The 21,414-nt window shown below is 55.9% G+C and overlaps 1 protein-coding gene across 8 annotated transcripts in view; it reads left to right on the top strand.

Moving 5' to 3' along the window:
- Ralgds (ral guanine nucleotide dissociation stimulator) overlaps positions 1-20,848 on the top strand; it is a 36,542-nt gene extending 15,694 nt beyond the window's left edge. For 2 of the 8 annotated variants that reach the window (XM_036183458.1, XM_036183461.1), the window contains exons 2-18: positions 8,284-8,394; positions 9,841-10,034; positions 10,482-10,580; positions 11,269-11,462; positions 11,715-12,157; positions 12,736-12,951; positions 13,139-13,242; positions 13,561-13,645; positions 14,791-14,859; positions 15,192-15,278; positions 15,712-15,744; positions 16,020-16,141; positions 16,280-16,375; positions 16,659-16,860; positions 17,000-17,242; positions 18,219-18,333; positions 20,000-20,848. In XM_036183458.1, the coding sequence (XP_036039351.1) occupies positions 8,284-8,394; positions 9,841-10,034; positions 10,482-10,580; positions 11,269-11,462; positions 11,715-12,157; positions 12,736-12,951; positions 13,139-13,242; positions 13,561-13,645; positions 14,791-14,859; positions 15,192-15,278; positions 15,712-15,744; positions 16,020-16,141; positions 16,280-16,375; positions 16,659-16,860; positions 17,000-17,242; positions 18,219-18,333; positions 20,000-20,175 (2,589 nt within the window). In that variant the 3' untranslated portion in view covers positions 20,176-20,848. Of the gene's footprint in view, positions 1-420; positions 759-8,283; positions 8,395-9,840; positions 10,035-10,481; positions 10,581-11,268; positions 11,463-11,714; positions 12,158-12,735; positions 12,952-13,138; positions 13,243-13,560; positions 13,646-14,790; positions 14,860-15,191; positions 15,279-15,711; positions 15,745-16,019; positions 16,142-16,279; positions 16,376-16,658; positions 16,861-16,999; positions 17,243-18,218; positions 18,334-19,999 lie in introns of those variants that run through there. The other 6 variants (XR_004944685.1, XM_036183460.1, XM_036183459.1 and 3 more) reach the window with 6 other exon arrangements.
- The last annotated feature ends 566 nt before the right edge of the window (positions 20,849-21,414 follow it).

Genomic DNA, 21,414 nt, shown 5'->3' with positions numbered 1-21,414 from the left:
GTAGCATTTCTTTCATACAGTAAGTCCCATCTAGTTTGTGCATGGCTGTGGTGGTTGGTGCTGAGGCTGAAAGCTGTCTCCCCTCCCAGTGGGGCTTGTGCTGAACGCCAGCCCCCTCCCGGACACTCGGCCCAATACTCAGGGTTACTCTTCCCCGTGCTCTGGTATATGAGCACATAGCCAGTGACCTCATGACATCCTCTCTGTCATACTCTTGCAGGAAGTCATTTTCATTACCCATACTTTCCAGTTGAAGAAACTGAGGCTACAGAGCTAGGGGGTGTGGTAACTGAAATTCTTGGGAATTCCAGTTCTGGCACGCCCACACAACAGTGCACGTGCTTGCTGGGGTATCCACCCCGCAGGCCGACAACTTGGAGGAGGCTCGTGATGACACGCCCCTCAGAGACCACGCCCCTTCCTCGGGCCCCGCCCCCAGCTGGCGTCAGCAGGGCTGGGCAGCGGGCAGCGGGTGCAAAGCGGCAGGCAGCGCCGAGCCGCGCTGGGCCGGCCCCGCGCCCGCGCCGCCCCGGGTCTCGCAGCCCACCGGCCGCCCACGACGCTGCGAGCCGTCCATGGTGCAGCGCATGTGGGCCGAGGCGGCCGGGCCCGTAGGGGGCGCCGAGCCGTTGTTTCCTGGCTCCCGGCGCAGCCGCAGCGTGTGGGATGCCGTACGCCTGGAGGTGGGCTCCCCAGACAGCTGTCCGGTGGTGTTGCACAGCTTCACTCAGCTAGACCCGGATCTACCGCGCCTGGAGGTGGGTGAGCAGAGTTGGGGGTGGGGTTCCTTTCGCAGAAATCTTCCTGCTGCACTAGCCCCAGGGCAGCAAGTTGGGCATCACAACTTCCAGCACACCCCTGAGCTGGATTTCCGTGCCCCCCTCAATTTATCCCAGTGCCTGCTTTCTCCCATCCCAAGTGTGACAGCCCCAATCTCTGCAATCAGGCAGACCTTTAAGCCTTGCGGTGCTGTCACTGTTTACATCTGTGGTGAGTGAATGCTCTAATCACTAGGGCCTGGCATCCTTTCACACCCCTGTTAATGGGGCTTGCAGACACAGGAGGACACATAATACAGTGGGACCAGCAAATGGTTGGATTGGCACAGTCCTAGACTCCCCAGAAGTGAGTGGGACCTCCGGGGCCTCAGGATAGCCATCACTGAGTCAGACATAGGTCTGATGATCCAGGAACATCAAGGCTGCTCAGAGGGGGCAATGGAAGGAAGAGGGGTCGGGGTGGAGACTGATCTCCAACTTGTGGAACCAGGTGTCCAGGCAGTGAGAGGACAGGGCTTCACTGTGACCTGTGATTCATTTCTGCCTGATTAGAAAATGTGCCAACACCCTGACTTTGTAAGAGTTTGGGTAGATTCAGAGAAGGGAGCCCATTTGCCTTTAGGTATGGCAGAGGTGGGAGTAATAGGTGAGGGTAGGTGCTTGTTTCAGTGTGTCCTGGGCAGGGCCTCTGCCTCCCACCTTCGTGTGCACCTGCCACCGTGCCCCGGAGGTAGTGGAATCCTGAGGTAGTCCCTAATCCTGCTCTGCCTAGAGAAGGCCTGGACAGAGCATACTTTCTGTGCCCAACTTGGGAACTTTTGGTCAGGGAACCCCCAGGCCTGGGAGGCCTCCCAAGTTTGGCAGGTGTCCAAGCGAGGCGTCTCATTCACCCAGTGGTCTCATCCTCATGGCGGCTGGGGAGGGACTCCAGGGAGCATGGCGGTGGGCGGTCTGCCACCAGTCCTGCACTCAGCTGCCTTTCATTATGTCTGGCAGAGCCTCCGGCTTTGTGTGCTGGAAGGGTCTGGCCTGATGACTCGTGGCGGGGGAGGGGGGCTCAGGCTTCTCTCTGGATCTGTCCGTCTACACCCCTGAGAAGCACTTGGAGTGGCAGGGCGGAAGGTTGTGCCCTGCACAGGTTGCTGCTGTAGCAGCCTCCTGGGCCCTTCCTCTCCAGGCCTCTGTGCTGTCTGTCCTGCAGACTCGGCACTGTTTAGAAGTCAGAAGGGAAGCTTCTGGCTGGGGCAGGAAAACCAGGGTCCTGGCAGGAGAGGAGGCCGTGGCCGGAAACTGAACACAATGACCATTTAGCATTTGTCTGGGGGAGGGGGCAGGGAAGTCCCTGTCTGTTTTGCCAATAATTCCCTCCCATCCCCATCCTGGGGCTGATTTCCTGGTGGCAGTCCCAGGTCTAGAAGTGAAGCTGACCCGTTTGAGGTCCCTGTGTTCTCTGGAAAACACCAGCCTCTGTCTTTCCTCTTCCATCATTGTTTCCACCAGCCCTGGGGTTGCCAGATGTCCTCATCTGCCTGTCATCTCAACTCTAAGTCAAGTCACCACTGACCTAGCCTGACCCACCCCAGTCTGTGCTTTTTGGAGGTCATGAGGTCTGTGCTTCTGCCGACAGGCAGGTTTCAGCTTTAACCTGGCGAGAGTGATCTGTGGATCTGTAGCGTTTACAGGCAGCAGGCACCAGTACCAGGTTCTTCCTGGCTTACACAGGCTTCCAGTTTAGATGCCAGCGCTATCTGCTAAGAGGCTGGAGGGCAGAGAGGTGAAGTTCCTGACCTAGATGAATACGCTGTCAGGAAGGGTCACAGACAGGACTTGAGCACAAGCTGGGTTGCCTGAGGTTTGTGGACGGGGTGCCTGCTGCCTGTAAGAGCTGGAAGCTGGACAAGGCAGAGACAGCTAGTGGACGGTAGAAGCCAGCAGAAGCTGGGGGTGGAGCTTGGCCTTAGTCAGGTGAGAGATGGGAAGGCTTATCTAGAGTCTAGGGAAGGTGAAAGGACCTCACATTTGGAGACCCTGGGGACAGTGGAAGCAGGAGCTTAGCATAATGACTAGCAGCCTGGGGCCTGGTGGAAGGGCCTGTGCTAAATAATTTGCATGTATTTTGTCCTTTTGGGGGGGCGGGCTATTAATAGCCCATTTGACAGATGAAACAACTAATTAGATTGCACAGAGTCAATAAGCTGGTGAACTGCAGAGGCAGAGGCCAGGTCGGCTTCTCACTTTGGCAGCTAGCCTGTGAAGCCTGAAGGCTGTGTGGGTTAGACACAGTGAAGCAAGGACTTCTCCCTCTGGACTGTCTGGTCTCTTGATCACACGGTGTGCAGCTCTTAGCTTACCCCAGGGCTCTTTTGTTCCCTTGACACTGAAGACCCAGAGACATAGGGGTGTGTGTGTGTGTGTGTGTGTGTGTGTGTGTGTGTGTGTGTGTACACACAAGATAATCTTTCAGAGGGACTTCCTGGCTGACTCTAAAAGGGCAGCCTCCAGGAACTTTAGGGCCTGTTATATTTGTGAAGGGACTGGCCATCACTGATAGGCCCCCAGGACTCCCTTGTCCCTCTCTCTATTGCTTTACTTAGAAGCCCAGTCCAGGCTGGTACTAGTCCTCTGTCTCCAGTCCGGGACACGGAGAGAGAGAGAGCTGCTGGCCTATTTCCTGGCGGCTCTGGAGCAGGAGAAACTTGATTTCTTGCAGGCAAGAACAGGGGCTGACTCTCCGTGAGGTGGCCAGACAGTTTTCAGGCCTGTGGTTTGTAGCGGGGGTTCCAGAAGACTGCACTCTGAACGGTCTCAGTTTGGCACCTGCCCTGGGATTGGACTTCTGACGCACTCACAAGTGCTGTTATCAAGCATCCACCCAAGGAACCCAGCCTCCCCAGCCCAGTGAGAGTGAGAAATTGAGAGTGGTTGCTTTCTAATATAGGAACTGAGGCCCCAGGCTAATTCAGTTCTCTGGAGAAAGGCGGGCCTGAGGGCTGCTCACTGAGCAGGGCACAGGGACCAGAACTGCCGGGCCATGCATATTCTGTTGGCACTGTCCCCTCCCTTGGGTGCCTTTGCCTGCAGCTGGTGTCCTACAGTCACCCCTGCAGGTGTTCGTTCCTTTGGAACCCAGGGGTGCAGAGCCCGAGCTCCATGGGGAAGGCAGCTGTGCTGGAATGCCAGCGTGGCTCCTCTGAGCCCCAGAGTTTTCTTCATCTGTAAAAATGGGCATGATGCTAGTTACTCTTTGGGTTCTGGAGTGGACCAAGTGGAGACCAACAGCCTGACAAGGGCAGTCCACAGAGCCCGGCAGTGGCCACAGCTAGTTTTTCTGACCTGGTGACAAAGCCCGAGCCTCCTGACTGTCCAGGCTCCTGGGACATGTGGCCTGGCACTTGCAGCTGGCCTCAGCATGGCATCACAGGCATTTTCCCCAGGACATGCCCTGAAGCCTTGGCTCAGAGGTGCAGGGGTAAGACCGCCGGCCCGGCTCTCTTCCCACTTGCTGTGTAGCCTGAGGAGTTCATTTCTGTCTCCAGCCCCTCCCCTGCATCTGTGTGACCAAGGCTGAACCCTGCCCTGGCGCTGTTTCCTGACTCTACCTGAGTAGGCCTCTACCTGTCCCTCCCTGTCTGGCTGTTCCCTCACCCGCCAGGCAGTGTACTGGGAGAGCTACATGCACTAAGTGCACAAAGAACCTGGTACAAGAAATGCCTGAGTAAGCTGGGTGGCATGGTCATGGTCAGTGGTGTGGGTCTGAACCTTTATGCCTTGTGAGGACCAGGCCATGCTCCCTCCCAGGCCTGGCCAACAGTGGCCATTTTGTGCTAAGAGCCAGTTGCAAATGGACAGCAGGACCAGGGGGACAGAGCTTTGGGTTTACTGGGATGAAGGAATGGGTCTCCTCTCCCCCATTTGAGCTCAGTTTTCCTTCCTGAAATGCTAACTTAGCCAATAGATCGACTCAGGCTGATGGTGTGTGTGGGGGGGGGGGGTCTGAGGACCTGAATCTGACTCTGTGAGAGCTCTGCACAGGCTGAACCCAAGACTTGACTTTCTGAGGTCTTGGTGCTCCCTTGCTGCTACGGCAATCAGGCACCTTGGGTAGTCCCCAGCTGAGGCTGCCTCTGTAGGCTGTAGGCTTGGTGATTACCTAGGGATGCTGTGAGGACTTAGCATCTGTCCACCCAGTGCTGGACCTGGGATGGGAGGCTTATGGTCTCAGAGCTGAACCAGGGCCTGGGCTTGAGTCCTGGACACTATTTGGCTCCTCCCCTGGGCCCTGGTTTCCACCTCTAAAATGGGAAGTGTGCTCTTTCACCATGGAGAGGACACCCTGAGATTGCCAGCTAGTATGCAGACTGCTCCCTCCCTCTTCTGGAAGCTCCATTCAAGGTCCAGGACTCTGAGTGAGTTGCCATCTGGGTCCAGTAGTCCCAGGTGGGGCCTCTGACGAGTGTGGCTCTCATACGTCACCAGCTCGTCTGGTGTACCAGGTATTGTCTCCTACTCTTACTCATCTGCAGCCCCCATCCTGTCACCTGTCAGCTGTTGCTGCTCCCCCAGCCCATGGCTAGCTCACTGAGCCAAGCTGGGGCGTGAGACCCTTCCTAAGATATAGTACATGGGTCTGGTCCTGTGGGCTCAGGGTGTCCAGAGCTGTAGGGTGCCTGCAAGGGGCCTGCTAGAGCCCTGGGGTGACCTGGTGACTCAGTGGCCCCGGGCAGTAGTACAGGCAGGTTTAGAGATCACCCTGAAGGTTTAGAGTCACCCTGCACCACTGAGTAGGCTGAGCCTCTGCATGTATAGAGAAAAGCTGTGATCCTGTGCTTTGAAATCTGTCGTGTCTGCCAAGGCCTCTTGAAGCAGCAGCAGCCAGTGTTTGACTGGACACCACTCCTCCTCCTCCTCCTCCTCCTCCTCCTCCTCCTCCTCCTCCTCCTCCTCCACCACCACCACCACCACCACCACTTAGTGCTCTTCAGGCAGAGATGACAGGCCTGGAGTCCCCATGGGCCTCTTGCTACTTATTATTGTGGGCTTGGCCTGCAGCTCTCTTTTAGCTGGGAGCACACATCCTGCTGGCCTGCTACCCTGAGAACATTAATCAGGTGATACCACCCAGGCCGTGTTTTCTGTCCCCATTCTGGGAGCTCTGGGCTATGTTCAAGAGACAGAGATGGGGGAAGGAGTTACTCACAGAACCCCCAGGGATACTGTCACCCCCAAGTGACTGACCCAAGTATGTTAGCCACAGCTGCCAACTTCATCCCAGAGTCCTGGAGGCCTTGCACATACATGCTGGAGGGAGGAATGATCCTCCCTAAGGACACAGCCAACCATGTGGCATTCTTCCCTTGGAGCTCGGAGGCTTCCTGGATGCTTGCCCCAGGCAGGCAGGCAGGCAGGCAGGCAGGCACTTTTGCTGTTTCAGCTGTTCACTAGGCCAGCTTACCCCCTCTTCTCCCTGCTCTGCTTGAGTTTTCCTGGGAGCATGGTCTTGCCCACATGGGCTACAAAGGTAGCCCAAGGTGAACTTAGGTTACATGGTCCCTGCCCTTCCAGCCTCAGAGGGACTTGAGGGCAGATCTTTAGGCTGGGGAGAGGGGCTCTTCTCTGTTGTTTTCTAACCAGTCCTGGAGCATCTCCGTCTTCTCTGGGTATCTGGTGCAAAGGTGCCCACACTCAGCATTGTAGGGTGGTCTGGTTCGTTTCTGCTGTGGTTGCTTGAAGGAAATGGAGTGCTGTATGACCTTGTGTCGACTCCCCAGAGTAAGGCATATATGGCTCTCAGTGCCTTTTGGCACCCCCCCCCACACAAGCTGGCAGAATGCCCCCCTCAGGTGGGGGAAGGGTGCAGGGATCACATGGCATTCCCACAGGGCCCAGGCCAGCTGCTGGGCTGTCAGCCGAAGCCCAGGGCTGAGAAAGGGCTTGCTTTTGAGCCCTGCCCAGGAATGGCCGCCTCCCTGCTTGCATCCAGCTCCTCCTGTGGGTTTGCCTGGCCAGGTAGGGCACATGTCTGTCATTGAGCACCAATAAAAACCTGTTGCAAACTGGCACTGTACTGGACACCTCGGGCTGAAATCCAGTGTTGTGTGGTGGGAGAGGGAGGTTCGTGAATGAGACTCTGACTCCCTGCTGCTGACCATGTGGGTATTTGCAACACTGACTCCAGATGTGGTCAGACTCCTTGGGAAAGGAAGGCTTTTCCAGCCTTGACTTCCAAGAGCTTCTGAGGAGGCACAGAGGGTGGTCCAGGGCCATGGTCTCCTTTATCTCTTCTGAAAGACTTTCTAGATTGAGGCCAGGGGTGATGACAGTGTCACTGGTCTCTCTCTGAAGGGAAGTTCCCCAGGCTGTGGGCCAGGATTGCTTAGGGTGCGTGAGCCTTCTTGTTATTTACTGACTTTCAGGAAACAGGCCTGGCCTTGTCTCCAGAGAAGGCAGACAGTGGTGAGCCCAGTGTGGTGGCTACAGCTTTATCCTTGGTTCAAAGCCCAAAGTGGAAGGAAGTGGACTTCCAAAAGTTGTTTCCAGAGCCCTGTAAGGGTAGATAGCAGACATGAGAGCTTGGGTACAGCCCACATCACACTGGCCTCCAGACAAGGGTCTGCAGTGGGGCTCCAGGTAGGTAAGCACTTTGACCAGAGTCCCCTGAGCCCCACAGTGATCCTTATGGTTCCTCCAGGGTATGGGAGCAATAGTCCTGGGCTAGACTCGCACCTGCTGGCCCCTCTTTGAGCTCTGAGAGGGGTTTCTTTACCCTCCATCCTAGGTTAGCCCTTCCCCAGATGGCGGGCGTTGGAGAGATCCTGGGGTATCGGGAAGCGTATTGACTTCTGCTTTGGGCTCTGAGAAGCAGCCACATGACCCCCTCCTTTGTCAATTAGGCCTCATGATTTGGGCTTTTGTGGAACTCCAGCGTTACAGCTGTTCCCCACTCATGTGAGGAAGAACAGCCAGCTGGGAAATCCCGTGTTGCCCAAGAGGTCTCAGAAGCATGAATGAGCAGAAGGGGAAGGAAGTAGCCTCAGATGTGGCCTGCGCCTGCACCTGCCCTAGACCCGTGATACTGCCTGCTTGATGCTGCTGGGTCAGCCAGAAGCCTCAGGCAGCATGGACAGAGGGATGAGGGCATGGGTGACCCTGGGCCTTGGGCTGTGGGGACTAGGTTTTCCTGAGGGCCAGTGCCACCTGTGATTGTGTTGGCACTTCGAGATGGGGGCTCTGCCATTTATATGACAGTTTGACTTGCGTCAGTTACTCCTGCCTCAACCTCCACTTACCCTTCTGCAAAATGGCTCTAGGGAGAATGGTGTGGGGTGGTCCAGTACTAGGCAGGAGCAGGTTCCTGAGGTGCTGGCCTTTCGGTCATGAGGAGCCTGGGGGTAAGGGGAGTCCTAGGCTCTCCATTTACCGGAGGTCTGGGAGCCACTTGTCTCTGCCATCCCCCTGCATCAGACCCCTGATATCCTGGCCCGGCTGCTGCGCCCTGTCTTTCCAGAGCTCTACGCAGGAGATTGGGGAGGAGCTGATCAACGGGGTCATCTACTCCATCTCCCTGCGCAAGGTTCAGCTACACCAGGGAGCCACCAAGGGCCAGCGCTGGCTGGGGGTGAGTATAGAGAGGAGACCTGGAGGGTGACCCTGCCAGACTCTTTCCTTCCTCCCTCCTTCCCCCAGCTTAAAGTCCAGCCCATGCACAAAGGCCGTGTTGACTTGCCTACCTACAAGTGAGAGGAGACACCATTGACTTTGTTTTTCATTTCCCATAAGGCCATGCATACTCGAATATTTTGCTGGGTTTAAAGACCTGTCTCCAGATATCAGTCCTCCTACACCTTCCTCCTAGTCTTACAAATCCTCTCACATAGTAGGGCTGCCCTTTATCCCCAGAGAATAGAAGTTCAGGCCTACAGTCTTAGTTAGGGTTACTATTGCTATGAAGAAACACCATGACCAGAAGCAAGCTGGGGAGGAAAGGGTTTATTTGGCTCACACTTCTACATCCATAGTCTGTTACTCAAGGAAGTCAGGACAGCAACTCAAACAGGGTAGGAACATCACATCAGGAGTTGATGCAGAGGCCACAGAGGGGTGCCGGTTACTGGCTTACTCGCTGTGCTTTCTTATAGAACCCAAGACCACCAGCCCAGGGATGGCACCACCCACAGTGGGCTGGGCCTTCCCACATCAATCACTAGTTAAGAAAATGCTCTACAGGCTTGTCTACAGCAGTCTTAGGGAAACATTGTCTCAATTGGGGTTCCCTCCTAAGATGATTCTAGCCTGTGTCAAGTTGACAAAATTAGCAAGCATGTATACACTTCTCTGTAACTTGCTTCCTCAGAGCATATCTCCTGGGCGCCTTGAGCTAAGAAGCTGGGCCTGATCCAGCCTTGTAATATTTCAGAAGAGAAACCTTTTGCCACAGCTGTTGAGCTTTGTTACTGTTGGATCCCAACATGATTCTTGTCTGTGGTCATTGAGCTGTCCAGCGAATGTTCTAGGTTCTGATTGGCCAACTCCCTGACTCTGGAGTAAGCCTGTCTTTCCACTTCTAGCATTGGCTGTTCGGTTTGGAACCCTCAGTGTTAGATACTCTTGTCACTCACCTCAGAAACCACCCTGAAGGGTTCCACACCTCAAATTTTAAAGCAAAATTTGAGGCCCTTGCTGGGTGGTGGTGGTGGCTCATGCCTTTAATCCCAGCACTCAGGAGGCAGGAGCAGGTGTGAGTTCGAGGCTAGCCTGGTCTACATAGTTCCAGGAGAGCCAAAGATATACAAAGAAACCCTGTATGGGGGGAATAAAAAAGGAAGGAAGGAAGGAAGGAAGGAAGGAAGGAAGGAAGGAAGGGGAAAGGAAAGGAAAGGAAAGGGGAAAGGAAAGGAAAGGAAAGGAAAGGAAAGAAGAAGAAAATTAGAGCCCCTTTACCAGAGACCCTCCTTTTCCCAGTTTTGGCCACATTGTGCCGAGTGTGTGTAGGAGATGGTCTGAACTTCAGCTTTCCTGAGACTACATCCCTTCCACTGACTGTGCCTTTGCCTTGTTCACACAGTGTGAGAATGAGTCGGCCCTGAACCTCTATGAAACCTGCAAAGTACGCACAGTGAAGGCCGGCACTCTGGAGAAGCTGGTGGAGCACCTGGTGCCTGCCTTCCAGGGCAGTGACCTTTCCTATGTCACCATCTTCCTGTGCACCTACAGAGCCTTCACCACCACTCAGCAGGTGCTAGACCTGCTCTTCAAAAGGTGAGCACTAGCTCCAGACCCAGGGACACCCTTCCCCTTGGCTGGGTCTTAGGAATGCCATGTATCTCTGTGAGCCCCATTTTGATGATATGCATCCTTAGAGGCTGTGGTCAGGACCAAATTAGCTGGGCCCTGGCAGTGCCACCTGTCTGGGCTGTCAAGGCCTGTGGGGTCTTATATGACTGTCCCTTCTTCCATGGAGAAGCCATGTCACTTGAGTCTCGGGTTAAACAGCCCACTTAGAAAGGAGGGGGGCCTTGACCTAGATATACACAGGCCCTGTAGTAATTGACTGAGAGGCCCAGGTCTGCTGAGGTGTCTGAGTGTATAAACACCTGCTGTGTGCAGCCGTGTTGCCAGGCACTTCCCTGTGACAAGAGCAGAGTCCCTGCCTCCCTGGGCTCCATTCCCATCAGGGAGTCGGCCAGTAACACTAGACATCATAAGCAGGTACGGTAGATGTGACGCCCTCACGGCCTCCTCTAGATATGGCTGCATCCTCCCGTACTCCAGTGAGGACGGTGGACCGCAGGACCAACTCAAAAAGTAAGTGGGCTTTGGGTCAAGAAGGGGAGGTTTGGGGAACAAGGGCTGAGCAAACCATAGGTCCCACACTTCTGGTTCCTGCTGGCGGGCTGAGGTCTAAGGGTCCTCCTGCAGCCAGAGGAAGACAGAGTTCAGGGTGATACTAAGCATTCAAGGAGTAGAGAGAGGAGGTATAGGGGTGTGTGTGTGTGTGTGTGTGTCGTGCATATGGGGTGTCACTCAGATCCAGCCACTATGAGACCTCTTCCCTAGCACAGCCTATCTCGATAGACACTCAGCCCCACTCCTTGGTAATGTCATTTAGCTGGTCCCCAAGGGGTTCAAAGAACAAACCATGTGCCTGAGGAAAACACAACCCACACCCAGCTCACTCACAAAGAATAGAGACTGAGGTAGTCCCAGCCACTGACTGAGGGTCCTTGAATGCCAGGCAGGGGGACAAGCCCTTCTTGCATTTGCATTCCAGTGGTTGGACAGGAGGGGGTGTTCCCCTAAAGAGCCCGGAGAACTGCCGTTCCATCCATGAGCCTTTGCGCTCTGCTATAGGCATTCTCTGTAGCCTCTGTCTAGTTACCTGGCCTGCCAGTCAGGACAGCCAAAGGAGACTTCTGGGTGGAAGCACACCACAGGGGTGCTGTGGGAGGGTAGGAGGAGAAGCCATGCCTCTGACTCTGTGGCCTGTCCCCAGTGCCATCTCCTCCATCCTGGGCACCTGGCTGGACCAATACTCGGAGGATTTCTGTCAGCCTCCGGACTTCCCCTGCCTCAAGCAGCTGGTGGCTTATGTGCAGCTCAACATGCCTGGCTCAGACCTCGAGCGCCGTGCTCACCTTCTTCTGGCCCAGCTGGAGGACCTGGAGCCCAATGAGGCTGAGCCTGAGGGTGAGGAGCCCGGGGAAGCTACACAGAACCTGGTAGGAGGGGTCAGTACTAGTTCCCACTGCAAAGAGGCTCCTGGGCTGGCACTGGGCCAGCAGCAAGAATGAGCCTGGAACCCAGCAGGCAGTGCACTGTGGTCTGACGGTCAGCATCTTGTTGTGGGGACAGAGGCTTGCTTCTCTGGCAGGCAGTGGTACTCTGTCTTTGGAAATGCGCTGGGCAGGGCAGCCATGTTGGACATCTTTCCTCCTGCAGCCCTGTCTCCAGCTCCAGTGCTGTCTCTGAAACCAGTTTCACAGCTAGAGCCAGCTCCAGCGCTGCTTCTGACATCCAGCCCGGTGGCGGCATCAGCGCGGGAGCCAGAGCCAGCACCAGCCTCTGAGCCGGATCCAGTCCCAGAACCACCAGCACGGGCATCCAGCCCAGTGGCGGCACCAGCTCCCAAGCTGGAACCAGCTGCAGTGCCACCTCGAGAGCCTGAGCCGTCCCTAGCGCCGGCTCCAGAGCTGGAACCGGCTCTCTTGCGGACTCTAGAGCTTGAGCCCGCGCCCGAGCCTGAGCCCGCGCCCGAGCCAGCTCCTGCACTAGAGCATTCCTGGCCACTGCCTGGAGCCACAGAGAATGGACTGGATGTGAAGCCTCACCTCCTGCTCTTCCCTCCAGACCTGGTGGCTGAGCAGTTTACACTGATGGACGCTGTGAGTGGCCCAGGGGGGTGGGCCAAGGCTGACTTTCTTTTGTTTTCCACTGTCTAGACCTGTTTTGTGGCTCAGAGCCTGTGTCCCCCAGCTCCACTGTTAACAAGCATGTGACTAGGGCACACTGCTTAACCCCGAGGCATTGATTTCCCCTGGATGGTGATGACGGAGTGTACACGTGTGCTTGCCCATGTGTGCTTGGATGGAGTTGTGCTCACCAAGGTACCCTTAGGCCCCTGGGTAACCTCCCTCCATTCTGCCCTGGAGGCCTATCTAGCCTCAGCACTTAGGAAGTGCTTACTGTGTACTGGAGACTGCCAGACACAGGACAGGACTACGTAGCCGGTGTGCTCGCAAGGAAGGGGGCAGCAGATGCTTTCTGAGATGAGCAGGCAGGAGCCACTGATATGTGTATTTTCCCTGTCAACCACCATTTTTCCTGGCTTGCCATGCACTGTGCTCTCAGAGGTCAGGTGGAGGTAAGAGTCCCACAGGGCTCAGCCACATCCTTACTCTCTGAGCTCCAGCTTGGGCCTGTGGGCTGTGAAGGGTCCACTGACACTTCTCCTCCTCCCTAGGAACTCTTCAAGAAAGTGGTGCCCTACCACTGCCTGGGCTGCATCTGGTCCCAGCGGGACAAGAAGGGCAAGGAGCACCTCGCACCTACCATCCGTGCCACCGTCGCCCAGTTCAACAACGTGGCCAACTGTGTCATTACTACCTGCCTTGGGGACCAGAGCATGAAGGCCCCGGACAGGGCCCGGGTGGTGGAACACTGGATCGAGGTGGCCAGGGTAGGCTGTGGGAGGGGCCTGGGGACCTCTTCTTTTTCCTCACAAACCTCAGGGCCACACGGCCCCGCTGCCAGGCACACACTCCTTCCTGGCACTGTACATCTGAGCTGTTGTGTGAGCACGGGACCCTGGCATTCTTAAGGAGGGGCTCAGCCTGGGGCTCCACTCACAGACTTCTTGTCCCCAGGAGTGCAGAGTGCTCAAGAATTTTTCCTCCCTGTACGCCATCCTCTCTGCTCTACAGAGCAATGCCATCCACCGCCTAAAGAAGACATGGGAAGAGGTCTCCAGGTAGGCCTCCCTGTCCCCTGCCCCTACTCTACCCCAGGATAGTGTACTTCCAGTGAGCCCCAGCAGCACAGTCTAAGGGGCAGGTCCACCGGTAGGCACAGTGCCGTGTGCACCCCTGATTAAAGCCAGGTGAGAGTTTGATGTTTGTGCACAGCCATATAACTGGCTGGCCACTCCCATCCATAGTCCCCAGCGGAACCATGTTTAGAACGTTCTCTGGCCACTTAGGATCTTTGTTCTAGAAGGAAGTGGGTTCTCCATCGTGCCCGCCCCGGTGCACACTGCCCAACCGTTGCCTTCTCTCTGCGCCTCCTCCAGGGACAGTTTTCGAGTGTTCCAGAAGCTGTCGGAGATTTTCTCTGATGAGAACAACTACTCACTGAGCAGAGAGCTACTCATCAAGGTGAGGACGCCACAGTGATAGGGACAGTGGGGACAAGGGTACGGCAAACTTCTGGTCCTGTCAAAGCTGGACAAAGTGGGGAGGGATGTCTTTGGCCCTCGGGCAGGTGGCAGGCATTTGGAGGAACAGGAGGCCCCTGGTAATCTGATGTAGTGGGGACAGCCAGCCAGGCTGCTACAGGAGGATGAGCCAGCCGGATTAGCAGGTCTCCAGCTTCCTGCTGGGATTTAGCCACTGGCAGACTGATTGATGGGCAGATAATGGACGGGGTATGACTACCTCCTTTCCTGGGCCAGCCCACTCTGTCTCTGTGATGCCAGGCCTGTCCTACGGATGGGGTCCACCCTCCATTTCAAACATCTAGTCCCAGGGTGCAGATATGCCTACATAGGTGACTTTCTCCTCTGCCCTGAAGCAGAAGCTGCTGACCAGCATGAGGAACATGCTGGCAGGCTGCCCTGTCCCTTGAAGCCACAGGATGCCCAGGCAGCTTAGACATAGCAGGGACTGATAGACATACCTTTCTGTCTCATCCCAGAAGCTTCTCTACCCGCCCCCCCCGCCCAAAAGCGGCATTATCAGTGGGCCCTGCCCCTGTCGTATTGATCAGGCTGACAGCCCTTGGGCTCTGTGTCCTCTGCTGAGGGCCCTGGGGAAGCTTTGGTCTTGGGCCCCACGTGGGTCTGGAACAAGGATCTTAAGATACCTTGTCCCTCTCCCATTATGATTGAGCTCAGTTAGAGATCCTGAAACACTCCACTGGGCCAGAGGACAGGACCCAGTCAGCGGGCTGCACTCTGGGGGCTTCTGCATAGATTGCTGCCAGTCTCTAGGCCTGTTTTCTTGTCTGGCAAATGGAGGGTACTGAGGTTACAGGAGGCTGTCAGGATGACACTGGGGGCCGAGCATTGGGCCCTTCTGTCCCCAGGAGGCAGGTACAGGGTCCTCTGAACTTTGAAGGTGAGGACTTGGGTGCAGGAAGCCCTCCCTCTTCCTCCAGTTAGAACAGGAGACTGATGTAGAAGCATCAAATATGGCAGCAGGCATGCTGGCCAGCCCGTGCAGAGACCTCCAGGCCCACGGTCAGAGCACAGGTTGGGATTAGGAGGGAGAAAATCTCATGCACTCTGCCTTCACCCTGGCAGGAGGGGACCTCCAAGTTTGCCACACTGGAAATGAACCCTAGGAGAGCCCAGAGGCGGCAGAAGGAGATGGTGAGTGACCTGGAAGTTAGGAGATTCAGGGTTCCCTTGGCCCTTATCTTCCATGCAAGATGACCAGCTACATCTTGGGGGACAGGAACAAGCTTGTCAGAGTCAGGGCCGGGCAGCTCTTCGGGGGAGGGTATGAGCAGGGGCCATGTGTTGATGATCTGCCCATTGCCAGCCTGGGATGGGAGCGGGAGTACGGGGTGGGGGGACCTGGGAGAGAGGGGGCACCGGTTCTTCCACTGCTCCAAATGGAAGGGCCTGGTGGGGCTGCGGTCAGGTGAGTAGGGGAGAGGAGCGAGCGCCAAGCCTTACTTATTTCCCACCTGATACTCCAGGGTGTCATCCAGGGCACTGTCCCCTACCTGGGCACATTCCTCACTGACCTGGTGATGCTAGACACTGCCATGAAGGACTATCTGTATGTGAGTGAACCTGGGGCTGAGGCTGGGGCTGAGTGAGGGTGGTGTCCTGAGGCCTTGGAGAACAGGGACCCTACTGACCTCTGAGGTCTGGTTCTTCCCTGGTGACCCCTCCAGAGCTTTCTGACAACAGAGCTAAGGAGTGGGTGGGCCAGACTAGACATGCATGACCCCCAGATGGTGGCTGTGGGCAAGAGAGTAAAGCTCCACACTCCAAGGTCAGACAGCGTGTGGGCCAAGCAGGGCCTTTTAACTCAGAATAGGTTGAACAGGAATGTCTACAAACCTGCCCTCAGATTTCCCTGCCATGGTGCCTAGGGCCAGGTGCGGGTGCTCCCTGCCCCCTAGTGGATGCCTGTAGTAGTGCAGAACAAGGTAGGCAGGACTTTAATGGTGGAGGGGCTGCTTTCTTATGGATGTTGGCTGTCTCTTCTAGGGAAGACTCATCAACTTCGAAAAGAGAAGGAAGGTGAGGAACTGCCACTCTCCAGGAGTGGGGAGGGGGACATGGACTGGGCAAAACGTGTGTTCCATTCTTGTGTTGATTTATGGTGACATTTGGTATGCCCTTCAAGGGCTGTCCCACAGAAAGGGGGCTGGGAGATGGCATCTAGGAGTGACTGTTGGGACTGTGAAAACAGAAATGAGCCTGAGGGGTATAAGTGGGGGAGAAGAGAAAGACCCAGCGGCTAGCCCCTGACCACCCTAATAGGTCCATCACCACCCTGTCTTCCCTTGACCCAGGAATTCGAAGTGATCGCCCAGATCAAGCTGCTGCAGTCCGCCTGCAACAATTACAGCATTGCTCCCGAGGAGCACTTTGGAGCCTGGTTCCGAGCCATGGAACGGCTCAGTGAGGCTGAGAGGTGAGGCTGTAGGCCCTGGGTTATCATGTCACACTGTTGTCTGGTGGTGGCTGTGTACCCAGGCTCCAACTTCTGGGCTAGCCCTGGTCGGGAGCTCCGGTTTAGCTCCTGGTAGCCTCATATCCACCTCTGCCTTAGTTACAACCTTTCGTGTGAGCTGGAACCGCCGTCCGAGTCAGCCAGCAACACCCTCAGGAGCAAGAAAAGCACAGCCATCGTCAAGCGCTGGAGCGAGTAAGTGCCTGGGCCCCGGCGGGGCGCACAGGCACCCGAGAAGCCTCAGGGCTGTGGGCTAGGAGAGCCAGCTAAGCTGGCGCTGCAGTCTTACCCTGACACTGACCAGCTCTGTCAGTCACAGAGTGAGTCGAATCAGCTCCGTGGGACTCAGTTTCCACCTCTCTGAAATGGGGTGATCCCACAGATAGCCAGGGGAAACAGCACTGGTAGACCAAGACTCTGCACATTCAAGGGCAGTGTCCCTGGGGAGACCCCTAAAGTAAGCCAACCTTTTCACCAGCCGCCAGGCTCCCAGCACGGAGCTCAGTACCAGTAGCAGTGCCCACTCCAAGTCCTGTGACCAGCTCCGGTGCGGCCCCTACCTCGGCAGCGGGGACATCACTGACGCCCTCAGTGTGCACTCAGCTGGTTCTTCTAGCTCTGACGTGGAAGAAATCAACATGAGCTTTGTCCCAGAGTCTCCTGATGGCCAGGAAAAGAAGGTGAGCACCCATGCTCCCACCCCCTTATTCTTGTGTCTCACACGATGTCCAGCACGGGGCCCAGAAGTCCCTAGAGCTGACCTCCAGCCTTCAGGGCCTTCATGATCCAGGCCGCTGTTGACATTGCTGTCATCCACAGTTCTGGGAGTCAGCCTCCCAGTCATCCCCAGAGACCTCTGGCATCAGCTCAGCCTCCAGCAGCACCTCCTCTTCATCAGCCTCTACCACACCCGTGTCTACCACACGCACCCACAAGCGCTCCGTCTCAGGGGTCTGCAGCTACAGCCCCTCACTGCCACTCTATAACCAGCAGGTGGGAGACTGCTGCATCATTCGGGTCAGCCTGGATGTGGACAACGGAAACATGTACAAGAGCATCCTGGTGAGCCGGCAGCAGGGCCGCCCCATGGGGTCCATGGGGCCAGGTGGCAGACATGCACAGACACCTGTGTGCTGCTCTCTTTGACCTCTGAGCACTGACTTTCTAGGTTTGACAACATAGAAATGGCCGGGGACCTTGTTCAGCACTCAGGGCCTGAGAGGCAGGAGAGGAGCGGTATGCCCACACCCCCAGGGAACTGACCTGTGCAGGTCATCAGGTCTGAGGTAGTGCAACAGGGGTTGAGGGAGAGGTGGTAGTCGGCGCTGTCAGGCCCTTGACTTTCTTTGGAGGCTGAAACAGAGAGCAGAGCTGACGTGGTGTGTCCATAGGGATGGGCTGAGGACCAACGTGGAGGCAGGCTGCTTAGGAGGCTGCTGTTGCAGTCCACACTGGGGCAGAGGGAGGCTGAAGCAGGCTGGTGGCTATGGGGAGAGTCAGTAGTGTTAAAATATGGATGTTATTTGAACGTGGAGCCAATGGGATTGCTCACAGATTGTGGGTGGGCACACAGGGAGGACTTTCTCACCTGTCAGGGCTCCAGCTGCAGATGACCCCAGACACCACCCCAGCCTCACTCAGCCCCTCTGCCAGGAGCTGCAGTGGCTCTTACGCACATTCCCCTGGGTGACCCCGTGACTGAGTCCCCTGAGCTAGCTAGCCTGGGCTACCTACCGTCACAGCCTCAGGGCAGGGTAAGATGTAGGCGGCCAGTGGGCTTTGGCTGGTTCCTCCTTAGGGTTGAGGTCAAAATTATTGGATCCCCAGGCTTGTGATCTTGCCTTCAGGGGCACATGGCTCCCCAAGGCAGTGTGGGAGTTGGTGGCAGGCTGTTGTAGGCAATCAGGGCTGGGCCATCCTCATACTATGGAGGCCACTTTAAGGAAGCAGGTGAGAGGGGCCCTGATGGGTCTCTGGCCACTGTGCCCTGTGGGAGCATTTAATGACCCTTGTCTTGATAGCCTGTCCCCCATTTCAGGTGACCAGCCAGGATAAGGCCCCGACCGTCATCCGAAAAGCCATGGACAAACACAACCTGGATGAGGACGAGCCAGAGGACTATGAGCTGGTACAGATCATCTCAGAAGATCACAGTAAGTCAGACAAGACAGCCGGACTCGAGGCCAAGGGCAGAGGGTAGGTCAACACCATCCTCTGCCCCAGGTCCAAGGCCTGAGGCCCTAGAAAGCACCATAGCGGGTAAATGTGGAGCCACAGCAACCTGTCTTGGGCAGCCCTGGACACCTAGGGTCTCCTCATTGCCCCAGCACCTGCTGGGCCTCCCCATCCAAGATGCAGGAGTTGAGAGAGGCTCGTTGGGGGCTGCCAGAGGGGGCATTGTCTGGCTAAAATAAGAAAGCAGGTGCTTCAGGAAGAATTTTCACGTGTTAAAATCTACACATGAACACAATAAGCACACATACTGAGTCTGTGTTCTAGAAACCAGGAGAAGGATGGAATCAAGAACAAGCCTGGGCTGGAGAGTCGGCTCAGTGTTTTAGAGTATGTACTGTGTGCTGGAAAGATGGCTCAGTGGTTAGCAGCACTTGCTGCTCCTCCAGAGGACCCTGGTTCATTTCCTAGCACCCACATGGTGACTCATAACCACCTGTAATCCTAGTTCCAAGGGGTCCAGTGCCCCCTTAGAATCTCCTTGGGTACCAGGCTCACATGTGTTGCACACATATATATGCAGGCAAATCCTCATTCATAAAATTAAATCTTAAAAAAAACGTGTGGTGCTGCTCTTGCAGAGTACCTGAGTTCAGTTCCCTTCACACTTACCAGCTGGCTGACAACCTCTAGTTCTAGGGGATCTGATGCCTTCTTTGGGCCTCCATAGATACATGCACATAATTAAAAAGATAAATAAAAGAACCAGCCCACCAGGCAGTGGTGGTACGTCTTTAATCCCAGCACTTGGCTGGCAGATCCCTGGTCTACAAAGCGAATTCCTAGACAGCCAGAGCTGTCACACAGAGAAACTCTGTCTCAAAACAAACAAAAAGAACCAGCCCGTTCTCTAGGACCTTGGAGAATTCCAGGCACTGTGTGCCTTTGTCGTTTTCCCCATAAGGAGGCTCTGACCAGCAGGGGAATGCTACAGAGAGAGTCACCACAGAGGTCACCCATGTGTGTTGTCTGCACGCTGCTGATGTGAGCCAAACACCCACATGCCACCATGTGCCCCGGTCAGCAGTGACTCCCGTGACATCTAGATGTGTATTGCAAACCTTCTCTTAACTTCTACCATTTTCGTGATGTGGACAGAGTGAGGGGACCCCCAGCCTTTCAGAAAGCAGGCCTACTGGGGCTCAGGAACTAGAGTCAGGCACAAGGGCAGTAGGAGCAGCAACTCCAGCTTGGGAATGGTGGACAGATAGAGGCCAGAAGAAAGTGGTGGGAATCGGACCCAGAGCAAGGTTCTGCCCTCTGCTGGTCCTCAGAGCCTCTGTGAGTATTAGGGAGCATCAAGGAAGGCAGTCTGACTTCCAGGAAGTCTGCTCTGGATGGAAGTCCCAACCAGCAGAGACAGCCATGTGGGCGGGATGGGGAGACTCTTGGCTAGACTCGGTAAGTTCTCCTGCTCTCAGCATCATCTGCCCCTGATGGGAGCCCCAGGAGAGGCCCTTGTTGTTGGAGCTGGATTGGAGGCTCTTGGGACCTCAGTGTGGCCTGGCCTGGAGGAGGCGCTCAAGTGGTGGGGCTATCCCAACGCCATGAGCACCACTGATTGTCACCCTGCCCCTCTCCCACCAGAGCTGAAGATTCCAGAAAACGCCAACGTGTTCTATGCCATGAACTCTACTGCCAACTATGACTTTATCCTAAAGAAGCGGACCTTCACTAAGGGGGTCAAGGTCAAGCATGGAGCCAGCTCCACGCTCCCTCGTATGAAGCAGAAAGGACTCAAGATTGCTAAAGGCATCTTCTAAGGACGTCTCTCGGGCTCTGGCTGGCTGGGGACTAAGCACTTACAGACTAGAGTGGCCCAGGCCACACAGGTACCTCTGCCCACCTGCCAGCCCAAGCCACCCCCCAGACTCCAATTTCACCCTACATTTTCCTGCTGCCGGGATTGACACCTGCCGCTGACAGGCTGACCTGGCCTCCGGGGACCCTCGCCGCCTTAGGTGCCTTCTGCTCTCTGGAACCAGAGGACTAGCTGACTTTTGCCAAGGAGTGCTGCCAACTGGGCATGGTACCTTGCCTGCCCTGGACACTACCCTCCACACTTTGCTGACACCTCCCCAGATGCAGATCACTGCCACCCATGCCCCCAGATGCTCCAGGGCACCCACATCCAGCAGGGCTGACCACTGCGCTCTCTCCTTGTGCCCACAGGCACTGGCCGGGGACCTTCAAAAAGTCCCGGCATTTCCTCCCACACTCTAGCCTTTCTCGGGCTGCACCAAAGATTCCACCTTCAGGGCCTGTGAAGTGAGGGAGTCTCGCCCACCATGAGCCCCAGCCCTCCCCTGGATCAGAGAGAGAAGCCCTCTCACGGACCACCCGGTTGGTATCGAATCCCATACCACTGAAAGTGCCATTCGACACCGCTACATCCTGGGTTGTAAGACTACACGGAGTGGGAGGCGGGGGTGAGGAGGTTTGCGGGGGGGGGGGGGGCGACTGAATATTTGTATAAAAGGTAAAAATGTTTACTGATTGGGGTGGGGCAATATTTATTTGTTGTAAATAGAAAATGCTAGACTTGAATATTATATTAAAATCCAGTTTCTACTACGGCCTGGTCACTGTAGTTTCTGTTCTTTTGATTTCCTTGCTGCTAGAAGGGCCCTCTGATTCTTTCCTGGAGGATTCTCAGTTGGTTTCACACAGGCACAGAAGAGCCAGCTGCCCTTCCCAGGCATGATAAAGGAAACCCTCCCCTACCTCTCAAACGGCTAAACAGGCACCTGGGGGTGTTCTCAGGAAGCATGGCACAGCCTCTGGATTGTTGATGTCTGAAAACAGAAACTCCAGGGTGCAGTCTCTATGGAGATGGGGGACTGGGGGGGTCTGTGCTCACCAGAGAAGAGCACACGGGCCTGGAGAGGTGTCTGGGAAGTGTGTGGAGGGCAGTGCCCAGAGGCAGTTCTGTTCTTGGAGAGGGCCTGCTCTAGTTCCCAGCATCCATATCAGGCAACTCACAACCACCTATAATTCCAGCT

The sequence above is a fragment of the Onychomys torridus genome, chromosome 4, assembly GCF_903995425.1.
Source record: "Onychomys torridus chromosome 4, mOncTor1.1, whole genome shotgun sequence".
In the NCBI taxonomy this organism is placed as follows: domain Eukaryota; kingdom Metazoa; phylum Chordata; class Mammalia; order Rodentia; family Cricetidae; genus Onychomys; species Onychomys torridus.
This window is presented reverse-complemented; position numbering and strand designations above follow the sequence as displayed.